The sequence below is a fragment of the Catharus ustulatus genome, chromosome 22 (assembly GCF_009819885.2).
Source record: "Catharus ustulatus isolate bCatUst1 chromosome 22, bCatUst1.pri.v2, whole genome shotgun sequence".
In the NCBI taxonomy this organism is placed as follows: Eukaryota; Metazoa; Chordata; class Aves; order Passeriformes; family Turdidae; genus Catharus; species Catharus ustulatus.
In genome coordinates this window covers 10729045-10751050 of record NC_046242.1, presented here as the reverse complement: position 1 = coordinate 10751050, position 22006 = coordinate 10729045, and the positions used below count along the sequence as shown (strand labels likewise).

At 48.7% G+C, this 22006-nt stretch overlaps 1 protein-coding gene across 1 annotated transcript; it reads right to left on the bottom strand.

Annotated features, from left to right (window-relative positions):
- Window positions 1–2218: 2218 nt before the first annotated feature.
- LOC117006202 (eosinophil peroxidase-like) lies at window positions 2219–21028 on the bottom strand. Its single transcript, XM_033078564.1, has 13 exons — window positions 20908–21028; window positions 19890–19983; window positions 18697–18872; window positions 16657–16777; window positions 14997–15126; window positions 13772–13978; window positions 12202–12517; window positions 9751–9911; window positions 8146–8392; window positions 7555–7725; window positions 5311–5548; window positions 4127–4341; window positions 2219–2974 (listed from the first exon to the last, which is right to left on the bottom strand). The coding sequence occupies exons 1-13, from the start codon at window positions 21026–21028 to the stop codon at window positions 2946–2948; spliced, it is 2226 nt and encodes a 741-aa protein (XP_032934455.1). The 3' UTR covers window positions 2219–2945.
- Between the last annotated feature and the right edge of the window lie 978 nt (window positions 21029–22006).

Genomic DNA, 22006 nt, shown 5'->3' with positions numbered 1-22006 from the left:
AATCTGAGATAGGGAGACTGGATTTTGAAATGGGAGTGTTTCCCACTGAAAACTGCTGGCATACCTACTGGCATATCTACTCCAAAACAGATTGGAGCAGAGGAGCAAACACCAATCTCTGCTCTCTGGTAACCAGGGACAGGACCTGAGGGAACAGCTGGAGCTCTGTTGGGGAGTTTAGGTTGGATTTAGGGAAAGGTTCTTCCCCTGAGGGTGCTGGACACTGCCCAGGCTCCCCAGGGAATGGTCCCAGCCCTGAGGCTGCCAGAGCTCCAGGAGCATTTGGACAATGCTGCCAGGGATGCACAGAGTGGGATTGTTGTGGTGTCTGTGCAGGGCCAGGGGTTGGACTTTCCAACTCAGGATATTCCATGTTTCTATGATAGGTTATTAAAGGGCAATGTTTGGTCTGGCCAAGGACAGGATTAGTCACCAGCCTCCAAAGCATGAACAGGTCAAAAAGGAATTCATCATTTACTCCTCACTTAGAGGCATTAAGATTGACACTAATACCTTCAGAGGGATTCCAGGGTAAGTATATTAGAGAAAGGTCATCAAGACTTAGGAAACTGTTTACAACGCTCTGGCTGCAGCTCCATGATGCATCGTTATAACCCTCAGTTCTACAAGGCACAGATTCACTTTGGAGACCAATTTATGAACAGAGGCTGGAAATGTTTGTGATGACAAGAGAAGAGGTTTTACAAGAAAAGGTGTTCTGGCTCATGAAGATTTCTGTGGTATCAAGACAGGCCTGACAGAAAAGAATTAAACAGCATGGAACAGCCTGGGCTGTAGGACTTGTGTACATGGGATAGCTGAGACCCCAGCCAGATGAACTCTGGCTAGGAAGTAAAACAGTTTATCACTGTAAATGAGAGGAAAACTGAAGTGGGAAAGGACACCAGGAGGTTTGCAGGCCAACCAGCTACTTAGAGCAGGGTTAAGTGAAAATCCAGAGAGCTTGCTCAAGGTCCGACAGTTTGGGAGAATACCCAAGATTGGAGATCCCAAGATTTCTCTCATCCCTGTGTCTGCATCACACCACTATCACAGGGAATAATGTTTATCTTTGTCTAATACTTGCTTCCCTTGTTGTGACCTGCATCTATTACCTCTTGTCCTTTCCCTGTGAGCTCTGGGAAGCATCCACCTTCACATCTGCTCCTTAGAGAGACTGGAATCGCTCCACTACCATTCTCCAGGCTGAGCAGATCCAGCTTTCTCAGACTGTCTTTGACAGTCCTTGTCCCCATGTTCTGCAGCCCGTCGACCACCTTGGTGGGCATCCACTGAGGAAAAATGTAGTTGGCACTGGGAGAAGGACCTGACAGGATGAACTCGGGATGGTTGTCCAGGTCTGAGCTAAAACAGCTGGGGGAGGCTGGTGGGGAAGAAAGTGGATAAGAGGCCTCAACAGAGCTGGGAGGGAGAGCTGCTCTTCTGAAACCAGCAGCAGAGGCTGCTCAGGGCAAATCATCCCATTCTAGCTCCTGCAGGAGTCATCTCCCACCTCAGGAGCTCCACTGGCTAAGGCAGGCACATGCCAGGCACCCTATGGACAGTCCCCATGTTGCTGTACCATATTGCATATGTTTGATTAAGTTGATAAAGTAAATCAAATTGTCCAAATTTTACCTTGGCTGAAAAGGAAATAATCAGCTGTCTGTGCTCAGTGCACACAGAGGCGTTGTGGGTGATTTTGAGCCAGTGACATCCTCCTCCAGAGGGGAACCGCGGAAGTCAACAGGTAATGAATGATGCTCTGTCTTTGAGGGACTGAGCAGACATGGGGCTATGTCACCATCAGACAACCAGGAGTGGCAAACTAGAGTTGGAGAGATTGGGACATCCCAGTCAATACCTCCCTTCCATCAGTGCTGACTTTCACAGTTCTGCCACACATGAGCTGGGGTCAGAGGCTTCAGCAAGAAATACCTTTGTTCATTAGTAACACACAGCTTCTGGAACTGCCTTTTCCCAATATTCCACAGAAAACCTGCCAACATCCTCCACCCAAGTGTGGTTGCTACACCTTTTATGAAATACAAAGAAAATCTTGGCCTCAGCCCAAAATTGCAATTTATTAAGCAATGACAGGAATATAGCAGGCTATAGAGGGAGAAGAAAGTGGGTTTGATCCCTTCCAGGAAAAGGGGAAAAGCTGAATTGAAACCAGAATAGTTTTTAGTTTCTTGTATGTTCAGATTGTCCTTATCTTTACCAGGCCACATCTCACCAGCTCTACAGGCCAGTGCTGAGTCACTCTAGCTCATGCCAGGCTTCAGGAATAACTTGTCACAGGTTTCTGTCACATCAGAGGATGTTTGGGCATTCTGGACTAGGGGAAATAATAGTGAGAAAACTCTCATCCACGTGGCTGATTTCTTCCTTCCACATTGGAGCAAAACCTGACACAGGGCATTTTAGGATGGTGTGTTTGGGGTGCAGGACAACTATTTCTTCTTCTCTCAAAGGCATCCTGCCATTAGTACATTTTCTCTGGAAATCGAAGGATTTATTTCTTTCAAACAAACAAACAAAAAAAAATCAGATAACAAAAATCAACTGTCATTCCAATGCCCTCCATCATTCGGTGGGGGTTGAAAATTTTAAAAGGAATGTCCAAAACACGCGTTTGACCGTAAATTTTGGTGAAGTATTGTGTGGGTCTATGGCCTAGGCCAGCAGCTGGTGTGATTTGGAATCAGCCTCTGGACAACTCATTTCATGTAGCTTTGTGATACTGAGTAATTTCATAGAGCTGGGATATCTCTTCATGAAGTTCTTTTATTCCTGGGCTCCATCCCACTGTAAAGGCTTCATGCAAATCAAGCGGAGCAAATAACAGAACTGTGCCCAAACACTGGAGGCAGTAAAAGCATAAACACAGTAAAAATTAATAATCCACCTCAGCAGCTGGACATCTGGGAAATCTTCAACATTCAGCACTTCAAGTCATCAGAATCTTTTTCTAGAGGAGATAAAAAACATTGTGTTAACAGAAAAGAACTTGCCATAGCTCCCTGATATCTTGGGTGATTTGTTTCCACAGGTTAGGCTGTAAAGGAAGGATCAAAAACTGGTATTATGAGAGTGTGGCAGGACCTGACTGTCAGAGGAAAGGAAGGATGTTTTGCTTGGAAAAGGCACTGGAACAGCCTGCTCTTCTCTGGGGAGAGCCACTCTTCCCTACATTTACTTCCCAGAGATTTCAGGGAGTGTTTTGGAAGGAAATAGACCCCAAGAATTTTACAATTCCTGAAGGCAGTTGAGAGAAATAGTGTAAAAATAGGCAACAACTATACAAGCAGAGATCAAAACCAAAAACCCTTCCATAGACTGGGAATTAATTTTCAAATGCTGAGTTGTTTTTGGCCTTACAAGGATATGCTGACAAACAGCATCTCGACAGACTGACAGAGCAGCCTTCCTAGTCTGGGCATTGTTTCCTCTGCAGGAAACCCTGGCATCAACAGTGAAGAGCTAAATAGAAAGTTTATTAATCAGAAAAAAAATCCAGAATTCCAGAATGGTTCAGGCAGGAGGGGAGGTCACTGGTGCCACCTCCCTGCTCAGACAGGGCCATCCCAGAGCACAGGGCACAGGATGTGTCCATGTGGCTCTGGAATATCCCTGCTGAGGGACACTCCAGCCCCTCCCTGGGCAGCCTGTTCAGGGCTGGGCACTGCCCAGGGCAGAAGTTCTGCCTCCTGTGCAGGGGCAATTGCTGGGCTCAGTCCCTGCCCGTTCCTCTGGTGCCGCTGCTGGGCCCTGGAGCAGAGCCTGGGCCCTGCTCTGCCCCTCCCTGCACACAGGGACACCCAGGGCTGAGGGTCCCTCTCAGCTGGGGCTCCTCTCCAGGCTGGACAGCCCCAGCTCCCTCAGCCTTTCCTCATTAGAAAAAATTCCCAGAATAGGCCACTTGGCTTGATCTGCCAGAAAATCTGCATTTACAAAATGTAAATACAGAGAGCCACTCTAAGCACTCCTGGTGAACTGGAGCACCTAAAGCTGTACCTGGCACACAGGTCCAGCCCCATGTTAGGCAGCTCAGTTTTAAACCCTAAGGTCTGGCTTTCTCAGCAGTCTGCAGGCAGGACCTGCTGCTGTTTGCAGGTTATACCTTGCTTCTTGATGCTCTTTGACTTCCAGGGTCTGAGGTCCAGCTTTGGGATCTGACGGCAGCTCACAAAGCCACGGGGGTATTTGTTAGCATGGAAGATATTCCTTGACACTTTAGTGATGTGGGTATTGTCACATATAATTCGTGACAAGGAGATTTTGGCCAGTGAACAGCGCTGGCGAGGAGTGAAAACCCCAGGGTTCTGCCACCAAAACCTGCAGGAGAAAGAAGACACAACAGATTTTTGCCTTCTACCTTCTTCACATTGATTACTCCCACAATATTAATTCCCATTAACACTAATTTCCTCTGCCAAGAACAGATTTGAATTTCTGTTATTTAAATCCAGAGCCCTGACTCACCAGTTGGATAATTATCTTGCTTTTCTTTTGGCCAGGGATAGGTAACAAAGCTGCAATTGAATTAATTGTCCTCAGATGAGGCACACATACCCTCTTTCAAATTGGAAAGTCTGCAGACTGTGTACAGGCTGTGGCTACAGCCAAATAATTGCCATGTTGTAACAAGGCCTGTAATTACTCAATTTTTTTTTAGAAAATGGTTCATTTTCTGCCATAAGAACAGGATTTCTAGACATGCAACAGACTGTTTGACTCTCAGCTCCTCATCCTAGGGTTTCAGTTCATCCTAAGTCTTTCGCAGCAGAACTGTTTCCAAGAAATATGGGTTTTGATACCATTTTCAGGCAATATTGCTGGCAGGTACAGGAATTTTTGCTTCAGAAATCCAGCTTAAAATTGAGAAATAAGTCATTGCTGCACCTGAAGCCCATGAGCAACCTCAAGGAAGAGGAAGAATTCTGGTGTGTTGAAACCTCAGCACTGCTGAAATTATTTTGGCTGATAAGAAAATCCCAACCCACCACATCCATCACAAGCAAAGACCAAACCCTGCCACATGTCAGAGCAGAGGGATCCAGTTCAGAACTGAGGGAGGAAAGAAAAAATAGTGAGATATAACTTTGCTGGGAAGGTATCTCAGCCCAGGATCTCAACCATCAGACAGGGAGTAAGAACATCACTACAAAGAGAATTAAATTTTTGAAGGAGTACTGAAAAAAAAGCAACAAACAACTGAAGTGATTTTCAGATCTGCGTGAAGAAACCTGCATAAACTCCAGCCCCCCTGTACTTTGGGACTGAGATACCCAGCTCCCCTCTTACCTGTCCCCATCACGAATGTTCCTGAACTGGGTGCCAATGAGACAAGCCATGAGAGGCCCAACTCGGCCTCCTTTCACAAAGGGCTCTGCAAGGGCCCCAATCCAGATGTCAATGTTTTTTGGTGTCCCATAGAGCTTCAGGAACTTCCTTGCCAGGTTCTGATTCCTCAACACCCGACCAAGTGACTTCACTCCAGTGGGCTGTGAGAGCCCACAGAATTTTCTCCAGGAGTTGTAACCTGCAAGTAGCTGGATGTCAGAGCAGATAGAGCAGTAATGTGCTACTCCCTCCTGGAAAGATTTTTCCCTCTCTTTCCCAAAATTGGTACTGGTAGGATACCAAAATGTTTAAAACATTTTTCTGTATTTCTGTTAATGCTACTGCCTTCCCGCTCCTCCACAACCAATTCCCCCTGCCTGGCCTTTCAATGCTTTTTTGGGAGAGCCATGTCTTTGCATGTGGGAATTGTTCCACCACCTTCCAGCAATGTTCTGATCACTCAGCAGGGATGCAACTGCCTTCACTGAAAAGTGGACTTGGACAAGATGTTGATGACCTCTCTCTCTGTGCAACAGGAGAATGACCAAGTGCTTCTCCACAGCTGTTCCCTGTCCAGCCAAGGGAACAACCTACCCACTCCACACAGCCCAAGTTACTTCAGCCATTAGACTCTGCCAGCTGGACTAGTATTTCTGGACTGCAAACAGCCAAAAATCTACCAGGCTACAACTGGTGCATAATTCTGCATCTTGGTGGAGAAGATGAGATGAGACAATGCTGTAGCAAGCACCTCTGCTATGAGCAGGATCCCATGGAATTGTGGAACCATTTGGATTGGAAGGGATAATAAAGCTTATCTCATTCAACCCCCTGCCATGGGCAGGGACACCTTCCACTATCCCAGGGTGCTCCAAGCCACGTTCAACCTGGCCTTGAGCACTTGCAGGAACAGGGCAGCCACAGCTTCTCTGGGTACCCATGCCAGGGCCTCCCCACCCTGACAGGGAAGAATTTTTTCCTGATATCCAATCCAAACCTACTGTCTTATGTCTTAAAACCAGAGAGCATTGGGAGCAAAAGACACAGAACATGGTGCCTGGATGATACCACTATCAAACAATTCCAGGACACTGAGAATTTGCTTAATCATAAAATTAATTAGGAAGGGCTTTTGACCTTGCTATGCCATCACCACATTCGTGGATGTCTAATATAAAGGAGTACAGCACTAGCTTTAGGTTGAGACCTAAAGCTAAACCCAGATTCACTAGAAATATATGCCAGTCCCACCATGTCTGGTCTGGACACCCAGGATTTGTGGTTCTGATCAGGTTCTGCATGATGGTGTTCCTCAATAAAGTATGGAAAAATCACAACCTTCTGTTGTGGCCAAGGCAGAGCAATCCCATGATCTGATGATACACCTGGATATACTCCAAAGCCTCTGTCTGGGCTTACAACCCATGGATCCAGCTCAGTTTTCATCCCAGTTTCAAACAGGAGTCCTGTTGCATCTCTCAGTATGTTGCTGACACAGCAGCTCCAGGCTCTTACCTCAGCCTAATGACACTATTGGGCAAAGACCCACCCAGCAGCCAGCTCTGAACTGCCATCAACAATCTATTGCTCAAGACCACCTTGCAATGCCATTACACTGGTTTTGCACCTTGCACAGCCCTGAGAGTGGTTCTGATATGCTTGGTTGATTTTTTCTATGGGACACAGATTTAATAGAAAAATTAGTATATTTTCTTTACATATTGGAATCTCCTCTTCCAGTCATGTGTGGCTGGGCTGGACCACTACAGATGGTTGCAGAGAAGTCACAGGGGACTTACAGCCCTAATTTCACTCCTGCAAACTTGTTGCTGTACTATTTTACTAGTTTTTTTCATTTGGACAATAGAAATGAGTCAGTCACTGAACACCAAACTCTGGTCTGTGCAATGCCCCGCATTCTTCTGCCTCCACATCTCTCATGCAGCTTCAGCCAGACTTTGCCTACAGTGCTTAGCCTCCGCCCACTTAGTTGTGGTTGTTCAGAAACAAGGAAAAGGTTTGGGAAGGAGCATTATAGAATCGCTGAATATCCTACACTGGGAGAGATGCATAAGAATCACTGAATCTAATGCCTGAGTAATTTCAGCCAAGCATAGGCTGGAGAAGCTTCTCAGTGTTTAATCACAAAAATGCTTGCTTTCCACTTGTTTTTCTTTGTAAGTTCTGCTCCCACAACTGACTTACCTGGAAGGCCATGATCTCGGCCGCGCTGCATGTTGAGTGCAGGTAAATCAAACCCAATCCTTTCAACCTGCTCAAAGAGCCGGTCCCGGAGCTCACCCACCACCATCTGCTGCTGCGTCATCAGTTTGGCTGGGCTGGCCATGAGGTTGCGGAGATAGGGATCAATCCCACCTGCAGAGGTGGCAGAGGGAAACTGGGATCAATTCCTGGAGCGGGGACATGTGAGCAGTGCAGGGAGGTCAGTGTGTGGCTAAGAGGTCCCAGAGAGGTGAGCGCAGCGTATGTTTAATTATGAGCTGCTACTACATAAGAATCAATTTCCCTGCACTCAAAGAATTAAGAAGAAAATACTTTGAATAATGTTCTTGGAGGCCACAGCAATGAAGCATTCAGACCATTTTGGAACATGATAGGCTGCCCTTGTCTACAGGGGACAGCTCTGTTGGGACAACTCTGCCTGATAGTAAAGGTCATTTAATACATTGAACACAAAATGCTTTTAAATTTGGCTGAAGCAGGAGTTCATCCAGAGAGGGCAGGAAAGGACGAATGAAATAAACCCGCATCGGAGAGCTGCAGAAGGAGATTCACCTTCTTGAATGATCCTCCAGACTGCAAAGAAGGAGGTTCGGAGTTGAATTTCAGGAGTTATGGGTCTGTAACATTCATCTAAGCGGCCAACAGTTGGAGGGATTGAGGCATGAGCAAAGCGAAAAGCCAAGGTGAAGACATTGGATATCCGGGAATCCACAGACTCGTCGTAGCCCCGGTAAGGAGGAATGAACCTGCGGAACCTGTGTCCCAACAGGAGAGGCAGGTAGTCCCTGTAGGTTATGATCTTGGGGGAAACAAGGAAAGGGTGAACTGTTAATGCCTTGGCCATCAGTTTCTGTGGAAACAAAGTTGTTTTTCATGTTCTCTGCCACAACAATCTGGCAGGTCAGAGCAACATAATAATAGGTTGAACTCAATTATCTCAGAAGTCTTTTCCAATATAATTGGTTCTGTGATTCTGTGAAGATAAAAGCCTGCCAAATCCTCCCATATATTGGCTCCTTGTCACCTTCCCATCAGACAGGCAGAACTGCACCCTTTGTGCCTCAGATGGCAAAGATAACAGGAGTAGTACCACCCACGGGCAGCTTCCTGAGTCCTCCCACAGCAGAGATTTCCAGCCCTGCTCTCACGTCTCTCTTGGATATTGAGAAGGCAGCACAATATAATTTAAAGAAAAAAAAAATCAAATTCTGCATCAGTAGGAGAAAATGGATTAATTTTCTGAATACTGAATGAAGATAAAACCATTGATGTAAACACTATGATGGAGACGATGCTTTTTAGGACAATCCTTTGAGTGTTTGCCTTGCTATGTTTTTTCAACAATAATGTTTAAATTGACAGCATAAAAACATAAATGTTTTTATATTCTTACTTTTTATTTTTTGTTAAACCAGCTCAGAAGACAGGCTTCAAAGGAGGTGTAGTGCCTTTGGAAACCCCATATCCCTTTCTCTCATATGATCCAGCCTTTCCTGCCAGCTGTAAAACCACATCTGGCTTTGAGGCCATTCCTGCTCCAAACTGGAAGCAGGAAAAGAGACTTCGGGAGGTCCCTCCCAAGCTTAGAGGTGCTTGTGCGACCCCAGGGTCCTATTCAGGGTCAAGTCTGGGAGAGCCCGATCCCAAGGAGACACCATGACTGGTTGCACTCACCAGCACATGGGGCTTCTTCACAGAATCCCAGAATAGTTTGGGTTGGAAGGGACCATAAAATAATCTCATTCCAACCCCCTGCCATGGGCAGGGAATCACTGAGAGGAGGGGATTCACAAACCAAGGAATTTTAATCTAAATTTCCAGTACCATTTTTATCAGATACAAAACAACTGTTAGAAAAGCTTTTCCTCTGACTTGTTTGTCTGTTCCTCAAACAAAAAATGTACTGTTAAAAACCTCATTGAGCAGTTCTTAAATTTAACACTAGAGGGACATCAAAGATTCAGGGGGGACCCCTCTGTGCTTGTAATTTCAGGTATTTCTGTGATTTTGCTCTGGTCAAAAGGGGTTGGTGGAAAGAATTTGGTCCTTTCACTCCAAAATCTTGCACTCTTTGGCCACCCCACACTAGCACAGCCTAACACATGAACCCTGTGAGACTGCAGGCAGAGCCAGGACAGGTGGGATGATAGCTGGTACCTGGATCATGGCTCCCAGGATCTTTCGTGCCTCCTGGTAGAGCCTCTCATCATTCCAGTGGGGATTGAGGCTCCTCAGCTTTCCAGCCAGGCGATTGTGCTCCCGCATGAAGAGTGTGTGCATGCAGGCCAGCTCCAGCATCTCACTCGCACGGGTGTCACCTGCGAGGGGCACACACGACACTGGAGTGGGAATGTCACACTGGGAAGCACACACAGAGGAATTTTTAGATGTCTCAATATTTGTGTTGTGAAGAAAATGGGTAAGAAACACAGAGGAGGAGAGAGAAACCAAGGACTGGACAGCACCAGGCACAAGCTGAATTTCTGCTGAGGCAACAAACGCCAGCTGCTGTCCTGGCTGTGCTGAGAATCACATAGAGGTGGGGAAAGTTTCAGTGAAGAGCTGGAAGCATTAACTTAAAAAGTTAAATACAAGTAGGTGTTATCTAGGCTCTCATATCAGAGACATTTGGTCTCACAACTTGAGAGAGAAATGCAAATGGGCAGAGGGAAGTCAAGATGGCCAAGGAAGCTTTGAAAGTCAGAAGGTCTCCTTCAAACCAGCTGAAACTGTGGCTAAAGCAAGGTGACAGTCATGAACAGGGTCTCTGGGGAGTAAAAGGAAAAGCAAAATGAGTCACCTTTGGAAACTGCTTTTTGGAAATTACCAACAGCATCACAATGAAATATCAAATCATTCTTCAAACATCTGGGGCAGGAAACACAAGAGCAAGCAGGTGCTGAAAGCATAGACAAGCCCTCAGAGAAAAGTAAATATGTCGTATTTAGTCCCCTTGGCCCACAGTAAATAGAGGGATTTGCTCCTGCACTTGGCACAGACTCCTTTTCAACCACTCTCAAAGGCTGCCTGTGAGGGACTGTGAAAGGAGGAACAAAAGCAGTACTGTGAGGTTTCCAGAATGCATCCAGCCAGGGCTTCCAACAGAGCTCTGGGAGGAAATGATGAGCCCTGGGAGGCAACTGCACATGTAAAACTCCTCCAGTTCTCAGGGACCGGAAAAGTCACAAATAAGACACTGAATTTTCAAAGGCACTTCTGAACTGATAGCTATAAAAGAATTGATGGGTCTGTTCCAGCCGTGGAACAGGAACTGCTCCTTGCTGAGTGTCTGAGGGGGGCCAGAAGTCCCTCCTGGAAAGCATCTGATACTCCTACCTGCTCTGCTTCTCACTGGGCACTTGCCTTTGGCCATAGGTCCTGTGTGGTCCTCACCAAGGAAAGACCTGCAAGGAACTGGGGGAGCAGGTGAACACATGGAACAACATGTGGGATGCTGTGGGAGCCTGGAGGGAGCATGAAACACCATAAGCTTTAAAAGAGGGAGCTGATGGATTCCGAGGACCATGGGGTTGTTCAGAGGAACTTTGGTCAGATATGAAAGGGTCAAGGGAATAGAAAGCAGCTCCATAGCTGATATGTCGTGCCCTGAAGCTTCCTCCAGCAGTTCCACAAGCAGCCTGGTGGGGCCAGAGCCAGCAGGAGCCAGCTGGGAAGTCCTGCTCTCCAAAAGAAATAGGCCAGGGAGTGAGACACTAATTCATGACATGTATTAGAAACATCCCTCTCTGAGGTCCCACAAGCTTGTGGAAACACCCTGGTCCTCAGTAGCAGCACAGGAGAAGGGAATAGTGCTAAGGATCCCTATGGTCTGTTCTGTCTCTGTGAGCTGGGGACAGGACATGGCAAAGGGCTGCAGTGGGGGAGAGGGTGGTGGTTGTGCAGGGTTTTGGCTGGAGGGAAGGCTTGGTTTTGGGATCCTGTCTGGCTCTGGCAGCCCATGACCAGGACCAAACGAGTTATTTTGGGTTGAAGAAGGGGTTAAGGGGATACCAAAAGCATGACAAAGGATAAATGTAGCAGGAGGGTGTTCTGATGGACTGGTGTGGCTGGAGTGCTCTCAGTGCTCCCTTAGCCTTCACAGTGGTGGGAACACACCTTAAAATGCCACCTTGTTCTGGTATTGACCTCATTCCATCTGGGATGCAAGCTCCTCTCATGGTGCAGCAGGGACTTCCAAAAGTTTCCTACTGTGACTCAGCACAGTAGTTACACAACTGCTCCCATCCTGCTGGGCTGGAGACAGCTGTGGAAGGACAAGTACGGCCCAGCCATTGCCTCCAGGCCAGGTTGCCATTGCTGTGCCTGCTTGGCTCCATCCCAGCACTTGTTCCTAGGTAACTCTGGGCCCTAAACCAGAGCTGCTGAGCATGGATGGAACATCTTCACTCCAGGTTTATCTGCTCAAAGAAGACTTGAAGATGGAAAAGACTTTCCTCCTACCTAGCACAGCTTGTCTCAGTCTCTCATGATTTGCTCCATTCAATTTTCTACTTAAATAAGAAAAACAATCAACTGAAGAAGTGAACTGGAGCTGGTGGAATTGTTTGTTCCAGATTCCAGGTTTGGGATAGCAAGCACCCAACTCACCTGCAAGAAAACAAGGGATTTTAGCTGCCCCACTGGCCTTGAGGCAGGGCTCCTTCCTCATGGGCCCAAAGGGCAGGTACGCCCTGCCCCTGTCCGTGAAGTTGCGGTTCACAGCCAGGAGGCCTCTCCGGCTGCTCCGGTCCCGCAGCCGCTCAGCCACAGCTACCTCGCTGCCGTACACGCCGCTGCCGTCCAGGAACGAGGTCAGTGCGTTGATCTGCTCCCGCACCGCCCTGCCCCGCGTGCAGGCGGCAGCTGAGCGGAAGAAAGGGAGGCAATCCCTCCTATTGGTGATTCTGGGGTCGTTGGGTGGGATCTGCAGACAGAGAAAAAAAAAATTCATCGGTAGCTCACGAGATGGAGCTAGGCTGGAGGCCTCTCACAGGGCATAAGTCTTCAGCATAAATCTTGAGATGAAGGGTCAGATCAACAGCTTAGATGTTGCTTTAGGACCCCAAGTCCCAAACAGCCTGGAGACACCTAGATTTCCCTAAAGTCCTATGGATTCCCAAAGTTTTTCCCCTGAAAATAAATACACTGGATTGCATCTTTAAGGCTCAGATTTCTTATCTCCATATCTACACCACAGACAGCTGTCATACAGAACCTGTGACCCTTCCAGCATTCTCAAATGCATGTTGGGACATACTCAGTGATGTGCCATTCCATTATATTTTCCTTGAGAGGATCTAGGAGGACATGTGGGAACCAGAGCTGCAGCAGAACTTCAAAGGCAGGAGAGCAGGGCTGCAGGAGGAATATGGACATGATTTGGAGAAAAGGAGGCTCAGAGGGGACCTTCTGGCTCTGCACAGCACCCTGACACGAGGGGACAGCTGGCGGTGGGAGTGGGGGGGGAGGTCGGGCTCTCCTTCCAGGGAACAGGCAGAGGAGGAGAGGGAATGGCCTCAGGCTAGGCCAGATCCAATCTAAATCTGAGATTTAGATTGGATATGGGAGGAATTTCTTCGTGGAAAGGGTGGTCAGGCCTTGGCAGGGACTGCCCAGGGAGGTTTGGAGTCCCCATCCCTGGAGGTGTCCAAGGAAGGGCTGGACATGGCACTCAGTGCTCTGGGCTGGGGACAAGGTGGGGATCAGGCACAGCTTGGACTGGATCGGCTTGGAGGTCTTTTCCAACCCCAGTGATTCTGTGATTCACTGGAGCAAGGACTGTGACGTGATTCCTGCTAATGCCGCAGGAGATATCAGCACTCCCTTGTCCTGTGCAAAGAGTACTTAAGTCCTGTGGATTTTCTGGGGTGTTGACACTCCCCAGTGCCTGTCTGCGACATTTCCTTTTTTCCAGGGATCACCTGTGCTACCTTTGTATTACAGCTCCAAAGAAAAACCACATTGCTGAGGGAGATGGGCAAAGGCTGTACCTGTGCCTGAACCCAGCAGTGGAACAAAGCACTGCCATCACACAGAGTGGTCACAGAGTGCTCTGGCCTCCTTGGCCTGTTTTGGGAGGATGTTCCTCTATGGCCAAGGACTGGGAGAGTTGCCAACATTTCCTGGTTAGAGGGCGGATACCCTCTGCCTTCCTCTGGAAGAAGGAGGCTGCCTGTACCTGGATGGGAAAGCAAGGAGGTGCCTTGGCACAGCTGGTGTCACAGTCTATCTCTCCACCGAAGGGGACTCTGGCTGGGGTTTCTGGGCTAAAATCCAGGTCATGGTCAACAAACTGGCCCCACTGCATAAACATGAGGGATCTCTGCTGGTCCATCTGCATCTGCTCCGGGGGGAAGCGGACAATCTCATTGGACACTTGTCGGACCTGCAGGGATGGAGGCAGAACACATTGGTGGGAAATTATGTGTATGAATGGGTGCACCCAGTTGTGGGGTCACCTGCAAAAATTCGCAGGGCACTTCTTGTGCTTTGCAGACAAAAAACCCCAAATCTGTCTGTGCAGGAAGGTGTCACTGTCACCAAATGCCCTTTGCTGAGCACTGAGCTGCTCTGGCTCCAGGCAGGGTTCTAAGCCTCCAGGCCAAGACTGCCCCTTGATGGACTTAAAAAAACAGCTAAGCAAGCCTGGGAAAGGGAGAAAAAATTTTTGAAATACCTTTATTTGAATGGAAGTGCAGAAAAAATAGCCCCAGGGAATTTCTGAAAGTTATCTTGAAGTCCTCCTCCTTTCTCATGCCTTCCCCAGCCATCACACTTCCCTCACCTTCATGTATTACTACAGAAAAAGTGGACGCTGTGCTGTGGAGGAGGGTTAAGAAGTACAACAAATCCATGAACACTACCCCAGATCCTCATCAGAGCTGTTGCTGCATCAAGCTCAAGTGACCAGAAGCCACCTCACAGTGTCCCTGCTCACAGCCAGGTGCCACGAGAGCCACAACTCCTGCACTTCATCCACCCAGGGACCCCCACATACTATTTTTGGTCATACATCTTTTGTTCTGGGGATTCTCTGGCTCACTTTATCCTCTCATAATTACTTTTCAACAACTGCTGCAAACCAAATCAAAAAGGTAAGTAAAATAATTTGGCTTATATGCACTCCATTTAAAAGAATATATAGTGTAATTCTGTATTCTTCCTGTGATTCTGCAGCAATCAGATTACTTTTCCTTTGCTTTTCCTGAAGGCATGGGACTTAGAAAACGTTCCTAATAGACCCCCCTGAATATTCTCAGACCATCATCCTGCAGCTGGTGAATTTAAGCTCCTCCAACCTGACTACAATTCCAGCTGGTGGATGAGCTTTGATGCCTGTGGCCTGTCCTAGAACTGACAATCCCTAGGCCTGACCTTTATTCTGAGACTGTTACAAACTTTACCAGTGGAAGCGGGAATCCAGAGAAACGCTTTCCTTCCGTCCACCCTCGGGGCACGGACACACCATCCTCATATTCTGCTGGGAGCCACCTGGCCAGGGCTGTGTTGGAAGCTCCTAGGGATGGGTTCCTCCTGTCAGAGGCAATGGAAAAATGGCAAACAGTTGGAGCCAAGACCTTGTGATATGGACAGCCATAGGCCTTGGAATGGGAGCACGCTGTGGTTGGGGAACTGTTCCAGCTCTACAGGTTTGGTGCTATCAGTAAACCTCAGGATTAATTACAGTAACAACAATAATCATAGAATTGTTTAGGTTGGAAAAGAGTTTAATAATCTGCCCCAAGCCTCAGATTCTCCCAAGCAAGAAGCCAGGTGCCCCTGATGTCAGCCTGAAGAAAGGCCCTCAACCTCAGACTGTGGCTGGAAAGCAAAGTTGGAAGCTGAACACCCAGGAAAAGGGGAAGAGCCTTGGAGTGCAATTACAATGGTCTCAAACAGAAATCAGGGGACCTGGACTGTGAGGTTACTGTGCTGGGTGATTTTCGAAAGCTCATTACTGAAGATGTCCCAGCCCATGGGAGGGGGTTGGACTAGATGACCTTTAAACCTTTACAAAATCGCTTCCAACAGAAACTATTCTGCAGGTCTATGGTTGTAGTTTGATTAGACCATTAAAACCTTAATTAGAGTACTAACATACTTTCTTTGGAGTGCATATCCAAAGTGTGTTCTGTGGTGGCCTCTCTCACCCACAGGGGGTGACATGCTGCCCTGGGCAGTGGGGAGATAGGGCATAGCTGAGTCCACCTTCCTCAGGGCTTCAGGTCTGGATAGGGTGTAATGGACCTGTCCTTATCCCAGAGCCCACATCCCCCACCCCCAAAGTGGAAGGAGGCAGGAAGGTCTCTCCTTAGTTCTTACACAACCCCCAAAGGCTAAAGCATTCTGGCAGGAAGAGCTGACTGAGCTCCTTCCTCTGCCTCAGCTGCTCCCAGGAGCTTCCCAGCTCTGTTTTTACAGTTTCTGAACTGTCCCTATAAAACACCCAATGCTCAGCAGCTTCCCATGACTCCCACATTCCCCATTCCAGCCATGGGAGGTGCCCGAGGTTCTCTTCCAGCCCATATGCCCACATTTCCTCCCACACAAAATGTGGGGCAAGGGGATCATGCTCAGATCATGGATTTTGGTCAGGAAACCCTTGGAGACCCTGCCAAGGGGCAGGGTCAGACAAAGAGTCTGTCCCCAGCATGGAGCTCCTCCTGTTTTGGCAAAGAGCCGGTTCAAGCACAGCACCAGGAACCTTCCAAACAACTCCACACATTACTAGGAAATACTGTTGAGTGTGAAACCCTAAAACAAGGTGTCTATGTGGATCATCCTTGGGCAAGTGGGTCTACTTATGGAGGGTGCATCCATCCATAGAATCATTTAGGTTAACTACCAGCCTAGATCACTGAGTACCAGAATCAATCCTTTGTTGGACATCTCCAGGAATGGGGACTTCACCAGGCCCCTGGGCAGTTCCAATGCCTGACCACCCTTTCCAGGAAGAAATTTGTCTTGATGTCCAACCTGAGCCTCCCCTGGTGCAATTTGAGGCCATTTCCTCTCCTCCTGTCCCATGCATCCACCCATCCTCCTGCTGACACAGCCCCTCACCTGTTGTTGCACTCGCCAGTAATGGTTCTGTAGCCAGAAGACACACAATTTATTTTCTTATCCTGCTGGTCACATCCAGTGGCCTTGAAAATCACCTCCACCTGAGCTGGAGTCAGCAAGTCTGGCAGGGAACAAGGGAGAAAAAACATGCAGGAACACACTGGCCCTGCTGGGTTTGCTCAGGAAAAGGTTTTCCTGTAGCCTTGCATGTACCTAGCAACATCTGCACAACCACAATGTGCTGTCATTTAAATCTTCCTGCTCAAAGACATGCTGAGGATGCTCTTTGACCAGCAGATGCTTTTGCTGGTTTGGAAAGCATCAAACCCAGCAAAGCTGTGGTCAGATCTTCTTTATAATCACATATTACGCTCATGCAGCAGCAGAATGGTTTTCTAGTATTGGCACTTCGCCTCCTCTCCCTTTTTATCTCCACTATAAAATGCAGTCACAGCCATTCTAGCAGCTATTACAAGTTTTCCCCCTGGAAGCAGATCCCAGTATGTGTCACCCCTGCTCAGAGCTGGCTGGAAAAGAACCATCCTGTGGATGGGATCACCAGGGCATTGTGTTTTGCTGTGTACATTTCCCTTTGCAGGGGAGCTAAGTGACAGAGTTTAAGAAGAAAAGTCTTACAGAATCACATAATAATGGAATGATTTGGGTTGGAGAGATTTTAAAGATCATTTTGCTCCAACCCCCTGCCAAGGCTAGGGACATCTTCCCAAGTTGCTCCAACCTGGCCTTGGACACTTCTAGGGATAGGGCAGCCACAGCTTCTCTGGATAACCTGGGCCAAGGCCTCAGCACACTCCCAGCCAGCAATTTCTTCCTAGAATAAAATTCAAATCTCTCTTCTATTAGTTTAAAACCATTCCCTCTTTTCCTGTCACTATCTACCCACGTAGAAAGTCTCTCCCTCTTTTTTATAAGCCCTTTTAGGCACTGAAAGGGGTTCTGTCTCCCCAGAGCTTTCTCTTCTCCAGGCTGACCCCCAGCTCTCCCAGTCTGTCTCCGTAGGGAAGATGGCTCCTTCTCGGCTCTTGCTGCTCACTCTACAGCCTGTCCCTCAGAGGTTTCCTGGTCACTGCTGCCACCAACAGTCTGGGTCACAGCATGGTTTAAAAAGCCACTGGGCAGGTGTATGAGAGGTGGCAGCCAAGCGTCTCTCGCAAGGCTCTGTAGTGGTGCTGGAGCATCAGTCCTGGATGGAGAAACTGGAGCTGTGCACAGCCAGTACTGTCATCAATTTTCCATCTCATCCTGTCCTGGAACAAAGCCAGAGCACCCCATGATGTGTCTTATCTTGCCAGTGCTTTACAGTAATGTTGGGAAAGTGTTTGAGGCCAGGCTAGATGAGGCTTGGAGCAGCCTGGGACAGTGGAATGTGTCCCTGCCCATGGCAGGGGTGGCACTGGCTTTGAGATCCCTTCCCACCCAAACCATTCCATGATCTCCACGAATTCATATTTACATGGCAGAAGTCCTCCCTGTGAGTACCTGAGCTGTTCATCTCAGTCGTCCTAGTTTGCCTCCTGCTCTCAGCAGCCTGGCCTGGCCTGACTCCGTCTCACAGAGGATGTTGCTCCTCCAGGCACACACTGAAATATCCTCTCACATCTCCCCATTCTTTATTTGGACCGTGTCGTGTCTGTGACATGACTTCAGTGCTGTCTGAGGTCTGGTTGAAGAACTGTCTTCCTTGGGGCCAAGCTGCTGGGAGTCATCTCTGGGTCTGCTCATTCCCTACTCAAGCAACAGAATATTTACCAAAGCCTTCCAAGCTTTGACCCATTGGAACATGAACCTCAATACAGCAGAAGGAACCAGGGAAGTGCATAAAACATTTTCACTAACTGAAAACCCCCCAAATAATATTTAAGATGGAAAAAGAGCACAGAAAAATAACTCAGCTTTGCTTCACTGTAGTCACATGGGAGAGATTTGTCACAGCTATCACAACCCCCTTTCCTTCCATCCTCCAAAGCCCCAGTGACCAAGCCCTGTGTCTTCCTTCCTCCCAGCAAAGTGGAATCCTACCTGTGACATTGAAGTCCCCCCTCACAGCCCATCGCAGCCTCTCTTTGAGCAGGCTCAGGGTGGTCTGCAGATAATCTGCTGCCCGGACAGCCGATCGTGTCCCCTCCACTGGCTGCTTGAAGTATCTCAGGAGCTCTGCTGGGGTCAAGGCATTGTTCTGCAGGTTCTTCTTTATGCTGCAAGGGACAAGAAACCAAAATCTGAAATGGGGCAGGGATGCTGCAGTTGCACATCTGAGCATCAGGCATGGCACGTCTCAAGTCTGAACTGCTGGAGAAAGTCACTGGGAGAGGCCAGGACTTCTCCCAGCACTCTCCACAGAGCAGCAGAGAGACTTGCAGGAAGGGAGTCTCTGAAACTGCACAGCTCCACCTGATAGAAGGCAAATGACATCCATGAGGCACCAAACCTGACTCAGCTGTTATCCAGGTTATCAATATCTGCCACTGTCCTGAGGCCTCAAATGTCTCCAGGCCACCCTGTCCTAAAGCTGCTGGAGCTTCCTCTCAGCTAGAGCCCCCAAGCCAGGGAGGGGATTCAGAGTGTGGCTGGTGGCAGAGGACAGGTATGGGCTGATAGGAAGCTGGACACTCCCAAAGCGTGGCTGGGAGTCCCACAGAATGTCCTCACTGCAGTGTCCAGCTGTTTGCTGCATCCATAGGAGGGAACCAGTGGAAAGAAGCAGGAGCCTGTGCTGGTCTGAACTCAGGGCTCTGTGAGGGGTGCCACAGAGCCCAGCAACAGCATCAGCTGCAGCTGACAGCTGTGAACCTGTCTGGCACAGGGTGCCCAGAGCAGCTGGGGCTGCCCCAGCCCTGGAAGTGTCCAAGGCCAGGCTGGATGGAGCTTTGAGTAACCTGAGATATTGGAAGATGACCCTGCCCATGGCAGGGGCTGGAATGAGATGGGCTTTAAGCTCCTTTCCAACCCAAACCACTCTGTGGTTGTCCGAAAACCGAGCTGGGAGGAACAGCTCAAAAGAGGTCACAGCTCTTGGTGACCCGACAGACTGGTGTCAAATCAGGGTGAGCAGACCAAAGCTGGATGACAGCCCGCTGTGCTCCCCGAGTTCCCCACCCCGCTGTCCCTGCTGCGGGGAGGAGGAGAGGTGGGGGAAGCTGTGGTGCAGGAGAGGACAGGAGACAGGAGCAGGGGACAGGGACAGGGGCCCCCACACCCAGCCCAGCTCTCACCGATCCCGTGTGCGCTTGTAGGCAGCATCCACCAGCTGCCGGGCCTCGGCCACGCTGCTCAGCAGGGATGTGTCCGACAGCTCCAACGCCACATCTGAGCAGGGAAAGGGACAGCAGAAGTGAGGGTGGTGCAGGGAGCATCCCTGCGCCTCCAGCACCGGGGATTGGACAAAGCAGTGCTGGAGGCAAGTGCTGCTCAACTTCCAACCCAAACCATTCTGGGATTCTCTTATTCTATAAGCAGCTCAATTTCCCCACGGCTTTCCCTAGTCCCTCCTGCAACTTCCTGCCATTTTCACTGCTCCCCTTCCTGCCCTGGTGGGAGCTCCCAAAATGAATTTCATCTCCGTCATTTGCTAGCCGTGGATCACAGAAAGCGAGCGGACAAGCCCTAAGGGCTTCTCTGAGTGACAGCACTTTACTACAGTTTCTGGGAAAGAGGAAAACTTCAGGAAATAGCTCAAAGGGATCAATAGCTCCCAAATCTCCCTAGTTTCTTTTAAATATCTTTCCAGATCAGCCCAGAGCTCAGCTCTTGGACAATCCTGATGAGAAAAATTATTGCCTGGACTGCCATTTGAGATAAATGAAAAGCCAGGCATGTGCTTTTCATAAGGATTTGACATTGTAAATTAAGAGACAGAGGTCTCTATATGTTTTGGAGCAGTGATTAAAGGCTGGAAGGGGGCGGGGTGGAGAGTGACTGCCCCATCCTCACACTCCACAGGCCCTGGTAGCTCTCTCAGATGCTGGCACAGGGAGGGAGACCCTGGCTCCATTGGCATGGACCAGTGCTGGGAACTGATCTCCTTTTACCTGATTTACCTGATTTTAATCAGGTAGGATGTGAACTGGTAAAAACCTAAAAGAGCCAAGTGGTGCCACAAGAGGTACAGACTGTGCTCCTTCTGCACATTTTCAGGGCTGTGCTGCTGTATGACAGGCTCTTCCAGGCATTGCTTTATCTTTCCCACTCAGAAAATCCCCTGATATGCAAAGTCTTAGGGAGGGACAATACCATAGGAAGAGGATACAGATGCCTGGAACAGGCTGAGGATCATCAGCGACTCCAGGAAGCTTTCTGCCTTCATCCCTGCAAAGAAATGTAAGTGAAGAAGACCAAGAACACCTGGATGCATCAGGAAGGTTTGTGCCAAGGTGGAGGTTGGTGCATGTCAAGGTAGCTCATGGAGCATCCCTTCCCAATGAAACGCTTCCAGGAGGGAGTGTACTCCCTGGGAGGTCCTGCCAGTGCCATGTGGAAAAGGAGCAGAATCCTGTCCCAGGGACTGCTGGCACTGGTGGGAACTTGTGGTGCAACTTGGGACTTTGGGGGCAGCACAAAGGGACCAGAATCTGCTGCCAGGGCAGCACACCAAGCATGCAAGGGAGAGCTGGTGGGGAAAAAGGAAGAGCCAGGACAGCACGGTGGTCCTTTACACCTCTGTTTCTCTGCCTTTAAATTCCAAGACTCCTCCTTGCAAGTAGTCATGTCACACCAGATGTCACATGAAAACATATAAGGACTCTATTATCTTTGTTCCTGATTAGCCTGGGATTGAGAATGTTCAGAAAAGCTACACCAAAAGTTTGGAGGAAATAACACTTCAATATTTAGAATGTTGCTACAAAAATCACTATGACTGAACTGTTTGTATTCCTCAATAGAGCCAGAGTGAAGCCAATCAAGAGCTGGGGTATCACTTTATCCCCATAATTATAAAATACAGCGTTAATATTTGTGTTTTGATGGGAATTTATTTTTATTACCTAGCTGTTCCTTTAACATGAGCTGCAGAAGTAATGGGAAGTATTTAATAGCCATTTAATAGATGTTTGGAATGTTTTTCCCTAAGCTGACCCCCTCATCTCCCAAGGATGCTCCAAGCAATCAGCTCCCAGAGTGAGCCCGAGCTGTGGCTGAGCAGCCGCTGTGAAGCTGCCCCAGGGCGCACTGAAGTGCCCAGGCTGAGCCCGGTCCCTGCACAGGAGCCCCTGGGACAGCGCTCCAGGCGCTTCCCCGAGCTCCAGCCGCACCCGGCGCCAGGCGAGGCTGGAGGCAGCGAGAACCGCAGAGCTCAGCCCCAAACTCAGCCCCAGATCCCCAGTCCCACCCC

Excerpts from the sequence above, each read along its gene's own strand:
- LOC117006202 (XM_033078564.1), bottom strand. The coding sequence starts at position 21,028 with ATGCATCCAGGTGTTCTTGGTCTTCTTCACTTACATTTCTTTGCAGGG. Across the intron at positions 12,518-13,771 it reads CTCCTTGCTTTCCCATCCAG|ATCCCACCCAACGACCCCAG; the intron begins GTACAGGCAGCC and ends CTCTGTCTGCAG. Across the intron at positions 5,549-7,554 it reads CCGAGATCATGGCCTTCCAG|GTTACAACTCCTGGAGAAAA; the intron begins GTAAGTCAGTTG and ends AGCTACTTGCAG.